This window comes from Oncorhynchus kisutch, linkage group LG25 (assembly GCF_002021735.2).
Source record: "Oncorhynchus kisutch isolate 150728-3 linkage group LG25, Okis_V2, whole genome shotgun sequence".
Classification (NCBI taxonomy): domain Eukaryota; kingdom Metazoa; phylum Chordata; class Actinopteri; order Salmoniformes; family Salmonidae; genus Oncorhynchus; species Oncorhynchus kisutch.
In genome coordinates, this window is record NC_034198.2 from 42052405 (window position 1) to 42066195 (window position 13791).

The 13791-nt window shown below is 45.3% G+C and overlaps 1 protein-coding gene across 7 annotated transcripts in view; it reads right to left on the bottom strand.

The window, feature by feature from the left end:
- LOC109881541 (kinesin-like protein KIF20B) overlaps window positions 1-13791 on the bottom strand; it is a 79993-nt gene that overhangs the window by 31767 nt on the left and 34435 nt on the right. For 5 of the 7 annotated variants that reach the window (XM_031804867.1, XM_031804872.1, XM_031804868.1 and 2 more), the window contains 3 exons: window positions 8932-8988; window positions 7604-7678; window positions 415-556 (listed from right to left, as the gene is read on the bottom strand). In XM_031804867.1, the coding sequence (XP_031660727.1) occupies window positions 415-556; window positions 7604-7678; window positions 8932-8988 (274 nt within the window). The remainder of the gene's footprint in view (window positions 1-414; window positions 557-7603; window positions 7679-8931; window positions 8989-13791) is intronic. The other 2 variants (XM_031804871.1, XM_031804869.1) reach the window with 1 other exon arrangement.

Genomic DNA, 13791 nt, shown 5'->3' on the forward strand with positions numbered 1-13791 from the left:
ACTGTGGATGGACAAGAGAGAGAGAGAGGAGGAGGAGAGAGGAGAGAGAGGACACTGTGGATGGACAGAGAGGAGGACACTGGTGGATGGACGAGAGAGAGAGAGAGAGAGAGAGAGACACTGTGGATGGACAGAGAGAGAGACAGTTGGACAGACTGTGGATGGACAGAGAGAGACTGGATGGACAGAGACTGGATGGACAGAGAGAGAGAGAGAGAGAGAGAGAGAGAGAGAGAGACTCTGGGTGGACAGAGAGACAGGATGGACAGATGGACAGACAGATAAAGAGACTGTGGTACAAATGGTACTTTGGCTCCAGTGTGGATCCTGTGTTTCTGGCTCTTTGGTCTGATGATGTAATCTAGCTATAGAGTATCCAGCACATTCTGTGCTACTGTTAGTGTCAACTCTTACCCTTGCTACCGAAAAACGTTGGGGACCTCTGGAGGAAGTCGCCGATCTTCTGCATCGTTCCTTCTTTCCTGCTCCGAAGGCTGGACTGGGAGTCCTGGGGCTTAATGGAGTCCGGGTCTTTACTGCCCCTCGCCGGAGAGGTCTACGAAATCATGATTATAATTAAGTAATAAGGCCCAAGGGTGGTATGGTATAAAATGGCCAATATACCGCGGCTAAGGACTGTTCTTAGGCACGACACAACACTGACGCAACCCTTAGCCGCGGTATACTGGCCATATAAACAAACCAGAGGTGCCTTATTGTTTTTATAAAAACTGGTTACCAACGTAATTAGAGCAGTAAAAATTAAATGTTTTTGTCATACCAGTGGTATACACCATGGCTTTTAGCCAATCAGCATACAGGGCTCAAACCAGACAGTTTATAATAATAATAATAATAAAAGTATGTGTACACCCCTTCAAAACAACCGTTGCTGAATTCGAGCACACAGCCATGCAATCTCCATAGACAAACATTGGCAGTAGAATGGCCCGTAATGAAGAGCTCAGTGACATTCAACGTGGCACTGTCATAGGATGCTACCTTTCCAACAAGTCAGTTCGTGAAATGTCTGCCCTGCTAGAGCTGCCCCCCGGTCAACTGGAAGTGCTGTTAGTGTGAAGCGGAACACTTATATCACATGACCCATCAATTTAGACAAGTGTGTCTGGGTAAGAGTCATCTAAAACGTATAAAATATTTTTATCTGGGCACTTTGTTTACCTGGAAATGTTCCTTAAATGTAGGCTACTACCACTTTTAGTCTTAAACTATAGTACACAACTCACTGTTTAGCACATGACCGCACAAGAGATGGGTGGGGCTAAAGCTTAAGTGGGTGGGAACCATGCTGAATGGGTGTAGACAGGAGAGCTCTTCAGTAGGTACCAAAACATTCAAAAGGCCCTTTTCTCAAAAGTGAGTTTACAAGATATTTATCTACTTTGAAAAGCAGAATGACTTTCCCATTGTTCCTCAACTGTAGTATATGATATACCATGTTGTAGCTCTGAGTCTACTATCCAATGTAAAAATACATTAAATTTTTTTTTTTTTTCCACATTTTGCTACATAAGACAGATTTGAGTCGGTTGGTCACAAAGGCCTAGGAGCAACAACGGCTCAGCCACGAAGTGGTAGGCCACACACGCTCACAGAACGGGACAGACGAGTGCGGACTCACGTAAAAAAGTGAGTTCCAAACTGCCTCAGAAAGCAAAGTCAGCACAAGAACTGATCGTCGGGAGCTTCATGAAATTGTTTTCCAGCCGCACACAAGCCTAAGATCACCATGCGCAATGCCAAGCGTCGGCTGGAGTCGTGTAAAGCTCGCTGCCATTGGACTCTGGAGCAGTGGAAACACGTTCTCTGGAGTGATGAATTACGCTTCACCATCTGGCAGTCCAACAGACAAATCTGGGTTTGGCGGATGCCAGGAGAACTCTACCTGACCCAATGCATAGTGCCAAATGTAAAGTTTGGTGGAGGAGGAATAACGGTCCGGGGCTGTTTTTTCATGGTTTCATTGAAGAGAAATCTTAACACTATAGCATACAATGACATTCAAGAGGATCTGTACTTCCAACTTTGTGGAGATGGGTGCAACTTTGTGGAAGTACAAAACAGTTTGGGGAAGGCTCTTTCCTGTTGTTTCAGCATGACAACGCCCCCCGTGCACAAAGCAAGGTCCATACAAAAACGGTTTGTCGAGATCGATGTGGAAAACCTTGACTGGCCTGCACAGAGACCTGACCTCAACCTCATCAAACACCTTTGGGATGAAATCGGGGGGCGGCAGGGTAGCCTAGTGGTTAGAGCATTGGACTAGTAACCGAAAGGTTGCAAGTTCAAATCCCCGAGCTGACAAGGTACAAAATCTGTCGTTCTGCCCTTGAACAGGCAGTTAACCCACTGTTCCTAGGCCGTCATTGTAAATAAGAATTTGTTCTTAACTGACTTGACTAGTTAAATAAAAGGTACAAAAAAACCTAAAAACTAAATGGATACGCAGACTGCGAGAACAGAACGGCATGTTTTGCTCTTCATTGTAATCAGAGGGTTGATATAAATAATATGCATGCCAGTCTCTCTTGGCTAAGAGTTGAGGAGAGACTGACGACATCACTTCTTATTTTACAAGAAACGTGAATGTGTTGAAAATCCCAAAATGTTTGCATAGTCAACTTATTGGTGGCTCCTTTAAAAGTTGCGTCATACTGCGGTACACCCTGCGTGCTGCTGCAGCATTCTGTGGCACGTTATCTAATTGTCAGCCATTTTTTCTGTTACAAGTTATTTCTAGTTTGACCACCAGAGGGCATCTTTGAGTAGCATTTGATAGTATTCTGTATTGGCATTAAAACTTTTTTTTGTAATAACATAGTATATGGGCTTAATATTATGGTGTTTCTATTCAGAGAAAAACGGATGGAATGGAAAATATGGCGCTGTACAACGTGACAGTAGGCTACAGGATTGGAGGATTCTAAATGGTTTGTCTTCATTTGACAACTTTGTTCCAATATTTCTGTAAATCAGATATTTCTGTGCACAATACATACTGTAGTAAACATGGGAAAATGCCTAATTCCTTACAGAAGGGAGAGCAGGCCATCTGTAATACAGAATGCGGGGCACGCAGGAGACCGGGTTTCAAATCCCCGTTGGGGAGGAAGGAGTACGCTATCCTTGTAAATATGATTATTTTTTTTACTGATTCCATATGTGTTATTTCATAGTTGTGATGTCTTCACTATTATTCTACAATGTGGAAAATTGTAAAAATACAGAAAAATCCTGAAATGAGTAAGTGTCCAGACTTTTGACTGGGACGGAAAATGGCGGTCGGCAGTACAGTACTGGGCTATTTACGAGGAAGGAGTAGGCTCTCCTTCTAAATAAGAATTTGTTCTTAACTGATTTGCCTAGTTAAATAAAAAGGTTACCCTAAGAGCATAACATTTCTACACCCTAATTTTCTAACTCTTGCCTAATTAATACCCAAATGGAGATTAAGTGAATATAAAAATCTCATTGATTTATCAAGACCAGTCCCCATGCTTGTCTCAGAGCAGCGCGAAACAGTGCTAAAATAGTTGTAGGATTTTGTTTCTAACTTTTATATGCTCTTTAAATAAATAAAGACCTACACCCTTTTTAACAGCACGTTACTCAACACTAGTGAGACTCATTTCACCTATGGTAGGCCTACAGTATATCTAAAAATATGCATTTTCCCCCCCAATGACTTGACTCTCCGCCAATAATTACATTTAGAGGATTAGAGGACTATATTAATATCTAAAGGGCATTTTCCATTAGATCTTCACAGATCCTAAGGGGCTTTTAAATCATTCTAAATTAATTAATTTTGTTTTTAAAAAAAGTTAAAATATTTTGGAGATTTCTTTTTCATTTAAACTAGAGTGAGCGAGAAAAAAAAGTCAATTCCTGAACATGGGGTGAGGCATTCACAAATTTTGGAAATAAAGCCAGTTATTTAGAATTAATTTATTTCTGGAGAAACCTAATTTGATTATTTATCAAACATCATTTGCTTATATTCAGTCAACACATATCTTAAGAATATCATGGAATATATTTGAACCTTTTGGTGTCAGAGCAGCGCGAAACGGTGCTGAAAGAGACGGCCGCAACGGGAAGGTATTATATTATATACCTACTCGTGGTGCCCCTCTTCGGTTACACATCCTTGGAATAGCAGAACATTAACCATGCGTGTTCGCTTGTTTTGTACTGTTCTGTAGTTTCGACCCAATGATTCGTCTGACAAACAAAATAACTTTGCGTTCTGCAGGCCCAGGCATGGATCAAAAGCTGACGAGACCTTTCAATAACGTCATCTTCATAAACGAATCAACCGGGAAGAAGATCAAGAAGATTAACGAAAATAAAGATGTTGATGAAGAAAATGCTGTTTTGAGTTAGAAATGTAACACTTTAGAGTACTTAAGCATTGAATACATTGCAAGTTGAGGGATTTTCACAACAGTAAAGTCTATTGTCCTGCTAATAGGAAACATTTGCATGGTGGGCTACATTCTGTATTGTAACCACAATGTCACACATAATATGAATCTACCTTTCCAATTACTTTTAGAGTTTGGGAATTACAAATAATTACATTATTTTTTAGTTACATTGCACTTTTCGAACTAAAACATACTTTTTTTTTCATTAAATAAATGTTTTATGTAAGATGCTACATTTTTGATCAGGTGCAATTGTAAGTAGACCTAATAAAAACAAATCCTTCTATTAGGCAGTTAAGCCTCGTCGCCTACCTCAGCCAGTTCAGTTATTTTATATAGGCCTAGGCTCTGAAGAAATAATTGTAGTCTAAGCCCTCGTTGTTTGTAAATTCAAAAAGGCACGCACACATCTGAGCTCTTTTTTTTGCAGGTGCACGGCAACAGCCAGATAAGATGAGGAAAACGAAGGAGTCCGCACATTTCTCTTGATCGTATCACTGATCTTTAATAAGCTTTACGTATCGGCCTCAAGGCCTTCGTCAGAGCTTTTGTGAGTAATCTGAAATAGGGACATAATTCATGTTCAAATTCACAACATAACATACATCGGCATCTCATCATTAAGACCTTTAGGAAATAATGTCTGGAGGGTGAAAATCCAAAACATTCCCTTTAACTCAGAGTGTTATTGATATCACCTCCCCCTTTCTGATATCTTAACTTTCTTTATGCCACAAAATAATTTTTTTTTTTTAAAAAGGTAGAAATGTCATGCATCAGGTCATTAAAATGTTATGCGACTAGATAATCCCTGTCCTTTCTCCTGATTGAACTTTTATGTTCACTGATTCTCTGTTTGAGAGAACGAGAGGTTTTACCTACATAGCGGAGCCCGCATGGACATTTAATCATGTAGATAACATGGGTGTTGGAACACGTAATAATGTCATTTATTTGGAAGCGTTTTCCTGTATGTGGGTGGCAGAGATATTCACACTTCATCATATTGTTGCGTAGTGCACATCCTCTGCCTTTATGCTACCATTTGGAAGAGGGTGTAAAAGAGCCTGGCTGATATCTTTTTGTGGCTGGCTGTTCATCTCTTATTCTAAAGATTCCAATTGATAAAAATGTTTTTAGCCACAAAATCGTCCCCCAATTAATACATTTGGACACAGTCGATAAGCATGCTGGACTTCGGGCTAGAATATTGAGGGTTTGAAACCTGCTCGTTTCATTACATTATTATGCCGTTCTCAGAGCAAATAGCCTGGATTGTTATTCTCATCTCGCTCCTCGCCCTTTTCCACACGTCATTCTCTGCCTGAGTGGCTCTCTTGTGGGCGTGCTGGTAGGATGAACTGTTCTTTTTACTCTGTATATATATATATGAATTTCAAAAATCAGCCTTTACTTAAATTATGTTTCTAGTCTATTGCATAGTTACAATGTGTAAATCACTGATGTCCCAGGAGCAGGGGTGGTAAACACTGTTGAAGTGTATAATGAGTGAGTTTGATAAACCTGGTATTGGATATGGCTGAAAAAAAGCCTTGCTAAATAGGAGATTTTCGTAAATGTTTGTCTCTACATTAACTAACATATTCCTCTCAATTATACATGTTTTTGTTTGACTCGTTATGACGTTATAAGTAATTACATCTGTTTCCCCGTAATGTTTTGTCAGACATCTTTGCTGAAGTTAACAGGGACGGGTGGCCCCGTGTCAAATTCGTCATTGGAACCACTCGATACGATTGGTTAAATAAAAACCCTGGGACCCAAATGCATAATGAGTGCTTTAACTCCCCCTTGTGGTGGTCTGGAGTAATGAAGTGGTGACACTGGGTACCCTCAGTCCCGCGGTGTAAGCACACGACTTTTAAAAGGAGGAACAACTGTACACACACACACAACCCCACCAGGGGTATTTTCAGTATTTTCAATCCCCAAATCGAGGACAAATTCAAGAAAACGTACAGTATTATATAGAGCCCTTATTGCATGGAACTTCCTTCCATCTCATATTGATCAAATAAACAGCAAACCTGGTTTCAAAAACAGATAAAGCAACACCTCTCGGCACAACGCCCCTCCCCTATTGGACCCAGAGCACAACGCCTCTCCCCTATTGGACCCAGAGCACAACGCCTCTCCCCTATTGGACCCAGAGCACAACGCCCCTCCCCTATTGGACCCAGAGCACAACGCCCCTCCCCTATTGGACCCAGAGCACAACGCCTCTCCCTATTGGACCCAGAGCACAACGCCTCTCCCCTATTGGACCCAGAGCACAACGCCTCTCCCCTATTGGACCCAGAGCACAACGCCTCTCCCCTATTGGACCCAGAGCACAACGCCTCTCCCCTATTGGACCCAGAGCACAACGCCTCTCCCCTATTGGACCCAGAGCACAACGCCTCTCCCCTATTGGACCCAGAGCACAACGCCTCTCCCCTATTGGACCCAGAGCACAACGCCTCTCCCCTATTGGACCCAGAGCACAACGCCCCTCCCCTATTGGACCCAGATAGTTTGTGTGCATGTATTGATATGTAGGCTACGTGTGTCTTCAGAAAATAAAATAAAAAATGTTCTGTCCTTGAGCTGTTCTTGTCTATTCATGCTCTGTATTATGTCACGTGGACCCCAGGAAGAGTAGCTGAATGGGGATCCTAACAAAACACCAAGATACCAACAGCCAGCGGGGATCCTAATAAAACACCAACAGCCAATGGGGATCCTAATAAAACACCAACAGCCAATGGGGATCCTAATAAAACACCAACAGCCAATGGGGATCCTAATAAAACACCAACAGCCAATGGGGATCCTAATAAAACACCAACAGCCAATGGGGATCCTAATAACATACCAACAGCCAATGGGGATCCTAATAAAATACCAACAGCCAATGGGGATCCTAATAACATACCAACAGCCAATGGGGATCCTAATAAAACACCAACAGCCAATGGGGATCCTAATAAAACACCAAATGTGATGTATGGTTGACCCACGGGAGCCCGAACTCACAATCTTGGCGTTGCAAGCACCATGCCGATGCATCTTTAGAGATGCCACATAGGCCGTGTTTAAAACGAGTTTGGGGGGGGGGGGGCAGTCATTTAAAAAAAAAGTGTCTCCCTCACCTCCTCTTGATGCACAGCCAGTTTAGAATGCATCCGGGTTCTGGTGTTCCTTCGGTTCTCGTTGTTCACCTCATCCTGAGAAACACCAGCACATGTCGGAGAGGGAGAGAGATGAGACAGACCAGGGAGAGACATTTAAAATGCATATGCTGTGGGTTTTTTAAAGCTACATTACGCTACAGAAGTATGAGCCAAAAACAAAGTCAAATTTAATCTAACATGTAGGCAACAACAAACATCCTAGGGAGTTTCTAATGCTCGGGATTAGATAGGACATATTCATTTAATTTCATGAATGTATAGATTTCCAAAGATCAATTGAATAAATACAATTAAGAAATGCCAAACATTAAGAGTCTCATGCAATAGCAGATGAAATAAGTTAGTAGGTTTCCAATTATTGATGTAGATGAACAAATGCATAGTTCACAGCTCCAGTGAAAAGGCTATCCGACACAAGTCTGAAATGTTCAGAAACTCATAGCAAACGTTAACCTAATCTAAAAAAAACAACTAAATGTGCATTCCAGAATAAAAGTATCTTCAATAAGTTACAACTGTCCAACATTGTATCAGTATTTACAGACTTGAAATTACTTGCCACTTCATTTTTAAAAATAAATGAAACACTAGTCACTTTAATCATGTTTACATATTTGGCAATACTCATCTCATATGTATAGACACTCTAGCCTACTGCATCTTCGTCTATGCCACTCGGACGTTGCTCGTCCATATATGTATTTATATATTCTTAAATTCCATTACTTTAGATTGTGTGTGTGTATTGTTAAGATATATTACTGCACTGATGGAGCTAGAAGTACAAGCATTTCACCCGCGATAACATCCGCTATAACATCCGCGATAACATCCGCTATAACAGGTGCTCAAAATTAGATTTAGGTTTCTTTTACACAAAGATATTAAAATCATTGAGTTTGTGGATAGTTTGAAACAATCTCTGGAGTTTGTGTTTCTGCATTTTATAAGTTATGAGTCATCAAGAACTCAAATAGGGTACATAGAAATTACCACAAAAGCAGGAAATTCCCAGCGCTGAAACACTTGTCATTTCAAAATCACGACCATTTCCTTCCATATCGTCTCTCAGAGAACTTACATAGTTTTGACATTTACACCAACCTAAACATTCCTGAACAAAGTAATACAACAAACAAAATGGAGGAGAAGAATGACGATGGACGGAGTAACATGCATGATCACAAAACATGTCATGAAGAAGGGTAACAATGGAACCCCCAAGATGGCTGAAATGGTACGATGGGACTGATGAGTACAGACATGGGTCTGAGTGGTTTGAATACCTGAGATGAGAGCTCACGTGTCGCTCTCTGTTTAGCCCTACTGTGCCAACCTTTCTTCTTTAGAGAAAAGAGAAGATGTGTTAGAAACCCCTTCTGAAGTAACTGAGAAACAGTTGGCAGCGAGGATTAACAACAACATTTATACAAAGACGCGTTAAGGCAGAAATCAACAAGACTTCCATCAGGAAGAAGAATAACCTGAGTCGTCTACACTGAAGGCTCGTGTGCTTCAGATGCATTCATCCTTAATACTAAAACCATTACCCTGTTTACACGGGTTTGTTGTGAACCGTATAAAAACATTTTAAAATCGTCAGAGAGAAAACTGTTCGGTCAATAAAAAGTGTCTGACTAAATAGAGAATGTTGGTAAAGATACAGGTAACCTTCCACTATAAAAAGGAAACACTAAATTATGGACACAAAAGTATATTGAAAGCAGGTGCTTCCACACAGGTTCTGGAGTTTATTAAACAATTAACATCCCATCATGCTTAGGGTCATGTTTCAAAATGCCCAGTTGTACATTATTTTGGCTACCGTGGCTAGAAGAGATCTCAGTGATAAAAAAGGAGGGGTCTCAAGGTCACCAGATCTCAACCCAACTGAGGACAGTGTTTTCCACCACCATCATCAAAACACCAAATGATGGAATTCCTCACATCCCTCCAATAGAGTTCCAGACAATCTGATAAGGAACACTGAAGTTGTTCTGTCGGCTCGTGGTCGACCAACGGCCTATTAAAAGCGCTATGTTGGTGTTTCCTTTATTTTGGCAGTTACCTGGGTCTGGACTCTCACTGGTCAGGTTTGTCTGTGCGCCCGCCCTCCTCAACAAACATGTGTGTGATTTTATTCCCAGCAATGGGGAGTCAAATGTGATAAGACACAAGGAAAACAGTCTTGTTTTTGTGTCCCCAAAAAAAAGGTGAATGAGTCATAACAGAGGGGCTGAATAACAGAAAATAGGACTAGGAACCTCAGAGCTCCCAGGGACTCCCACGTTGGGCTGTGTGGGCTTTAGTTACAAAAGTTCCCCTGTTGGTAAGTACAGGACAAGTCTAAAAAGGCCTACTCAGTGTCATACCAGACTGGGGGAAAAAAATGGGACTGCTTGGCACTCAGCATTAAGGAGATAGATCGGAGGTAAGACCCTGCAATAGACTAGTGTCCTGTCCAGGAGGTGTACTGAGGAGCTAGACTAGTGTCCTGTCCAGGAGGTGTACTGAGGAGCTAGACTAGTGTCCTGTCCAGGAGGTGTACTGAGGAGCTAGACTAGTGTCCTGTCCAGGGGGTGTACTGAGGAGCTAGACTAGTGTCCTGTCCAGGGGGTGTCCTGAGGAGCTAGACTAGTGTCCTGTCCAGGAGGTGTACTGAGGAGCTAGACTAGTGTCCTGTCCAGGAGGTGTACTGAGGAGCTAGACTAGTGTCCTGTCCAGGAGGTGTACTGAGGAGCTAGACTAGTGTCCTGTCCAGGAGGTGTACTGAGGAGCTAGACTGGTGTCCTGTCCAGGAGGTGTACTGAGGAGCTAGACTAGTGTCCTGTCCAGGGGGTGTACTGAGGAGCTAGACTAGTGTCCTGTCCAGGGGGTGTACTGAGGAGCTAGACTAGTGTCCTGTCCAGGAGGTGTACTGAGGAGCTAGACTAGCGTCCTGTCCAGGAGGTGTACTGAGGAGCTAGACTAGCGTCCTGTCCAGGAGGTGTACTGAGGAGCTAGACTAGCGTCCTGTCCAGGAGGTGTACTGAGGAGCTAGACTAGTGTCCTGTCCAGGGGGTGTACTGAGGAGCTAGACTAGTGTCCTGTCCAGGAGGTGTACTGAGGAGCTAGACTAGTGTCCTGTCCAGGAGGTGTACTGAGGAGCTAGACTAGTGTCCTGTCCAGGGGGTGTACTGAGGAGCTAGACTAGTGTCCTGTCCAGGGGGTGTACTGAGGAGCTAGACTAGTGTCCTGTCCAGGAGGTGTACTGAGGAGCTAGACTAGTGTCCTGTCCAGGAGGTGTACTGAGGAGCTAGACTAGTGTCCTGTCCAGGAGGTGTACTGAGGAGCTAGACTAGCGTCCTGTCCAGGAGGTGTACTGAGGAGCTAGACTAGTGTCCTGTCCAGGGGGTGTCCTGAGGAGCTAGACTAGCGTCCTGTCCAGGGGGTGTACTGAGGAGCTAGACTAGTGTCCTGTCCAGGGGGTGTACTGAGGAGCTAGACTAGTGTCCTGTCCAGGGGGTGTACTGAGGAGCTAGACTAGTGTCCTGAGGAGCTAGACTAGCGTCCTGTCCAGGGGGTGTACTGAGGAGCTAGACTAGTGTCCTGTCCAGGAGGTGTACTGAGGAGCTAGACTAGTGTCCTGTCCAGGGGGTGTACTGAGGAGCTAGACTAGTGTCCTGAGGAGCTAGACTAGCGTCCTGTCCAGGGGGTGTACTGAGGAGCTAGACTAGTGTCCTGTCCAGGAGGTGTACTGAGGAGCTAGACTAGTGTCCTGTCCAGGAGGTGTACTGAGGAGCTAGACTAGTGTCCTGAGGAGCTAGACTAGCGTCCTGTCCAGGGGGTGTACTGAGGAGCTAGACTAGTGTCCTGAGGAGCTAGACTAGCGTCCTGTCCAGGAGGTGTACTGAGGAGCTAGACTAGCGTCCTGTCCAGGGGGTGTACTGAGGAGCTAGACTAGTGTCCTGTCCAGGAGGTGTACTGAGGAGCTAGACTAGTGTCCTGAGGAGCTAGACTAGTGTCCTGAGGAGCTAGACTAGTGTCCTGAGGAGCTAGACTAGTGTCCTGTCCAGGGGGTGTACTGAGGAGCTAGACTAGCGTCCTGTCCAGGGGGTGTACTGAGGAGCTAGACTAGTGTCCTGTCCAGGGGGTGTACTGAGGAGCTAGACTAGCGTCCTGTCCAGGGGGTGTACTGAGGAGCTAGACTAGTGTCCTGTCCAGGGGGTGTACTGAGGAGCTAGACTAGCGTCCTGTCCAGGGGGTGTACTGAGGAGCTAGACTAGCGTCCTGTCCAGGGGGTGTACTGAGGAGCTAGACTAGCGTCCTGTCCAGGGGGTGTCCTGAGGAGCTAGACTAGCGTCCTGTCCAGGGGGTGTCCTGAGGAGCTAGACTAGCGTCCTGTCCAGGGGGTGTACTGAGGAGCTAGACTAGCGTCCTGTCCAGGGGGTGTACTGAGGAGCTAGACTAGCGTCCTGTCCAGGGGGTGTACTGAGGAGCTAGACTAGCATCCTGTCCAGGGGGTGTACTGAGGAGCTAGACTAGTGTCCTGAGGAGCTAGACTAGTGTCCTGAGGAGCTAGACTAGTGTCCTGTCCAGGGGGTGTACTGAGGAGCTAGACTAGTGTCCTGTCCAGGGGGTGTACTGAGGAGCTAGACTAGTGTCCTGTCCAGGAGGTGTACTGAGGAGCTAGACTAGCGTCCTGTCCAGGGGGTGTACTGAGGAGCTAGACTAGTGTCCTGTCCAGGGGGTGTACTGAGGAGCTAGACTAGCGTCCTGTCCAGGGGGTGTACTGAGGAGCTAGACTAGTGTCCTGTCCAGGGGGTGTACTGAGGAGCTAGACTAGCGTCCTGTCCAGGGGGTGTACTGAGGAGCTAGACTAGCGTCCTGTCCAGGGGGTGTACTGAGGAGCTAGACTAGTGTCCTGTCCAGGGGGTGTACTGAGGAGCTAGACTAGTGTCCTGAGGAGCTAGACTAGTGTCCTGAGGAGCTAGACTAGTGTCCTGTCCAGGGGGTGTACTGAGGAGCTAGACTAGTGTCCTGAGGAGCTAGACTAGTGTCCTGAGGAGCTAGACTAGTGTCCTGAGGAGCTAGACTAGCGTCCTGTCCAGGGGGTGTACTGAGGAGCTAGACTAGTGTCCTGTCCAGGGGGTGTACTGAGGAGCTAGACTAGCGTCCTGTCCAGGGGGTGTACTGAGGAGCTAGACTAGCGTCCTGTCCAGGGGGTGTACTGAGGACCTAGACTAGTGTCCTGTCCAGGGGGTGTACTGAGGAGCTAGACTAGTGTCCTGTCCAGGGGGTGTACTGAGGAGCTAGACTAGTGTCCTGTCCAGGGGGTGTACTGAGGAGCTAGACTAGTGTCCTGTCCAGGGGGTGTACTGAGGAGCTAGACTAGTGTCCTGTCCAGGGGGTGTACTGAGGACCTAGACTAGTTTCCTGTCCAGGGGGTGTAGTGAGGAGCTAGACTAGTGTACTGAGGAGCTAGACTAGCATCCTGTCCAGGAGGTGTACTGAGGAGCTAGACTAGTGTCCTGAGGAGCTAGACTAGTGTCCTGAGGAGCTAGACTAGCGTCCTGAGGAGCTAGACTAGTGTCCTGAGGAGCTAGACTAGTGTCCTGAGGAGCTAGACTAGTGTCCTGAGGAGCTAGACTAGTGTCCTGAGGAGCTAGACTAGCGTCCTGTCCAGGGGGTGTACTGAGGAGCTAGACTAGCGTCCTGTCCAGGGGGTGTACTGAGGAGCTAGACTAGTGTCTAGTGTCCTGTCCAGGGGGTGTACTGAGGAGCTAGACTAGTGTCTAGTGTCCTGTCCAGGGGGTGTACTGAGGAGCTAGACTAGTGTCCTGTCCAGGGGGTGTACTGAGGAGCTAGACTAGCGTCCTGTCCAGGGGGTGTACTGAGGAGCTAGACTAGCGTCCTGTCCAGGGGGTGTACTGAGGAGCTAGACTAGTGTCCTGTCCAGGGGGTGTACTGAGGAGCTAGACTAGTGTCCTGAGGAGCTAGACTAGTGTCCTGTCCAGGGGGTGTACTGAGGAGCTAGACTAGTGTCCTGAGGAGCTAGACTAGCGTCCTGTCCAGGGGGTGTACTGAGGAGCTAGACTAGCGTCCTGTCCAGGGGGTGTACTGAGGAGCTAGACTAGTGTCCTGTCCAGGGGGTGTACTGAGGAGCT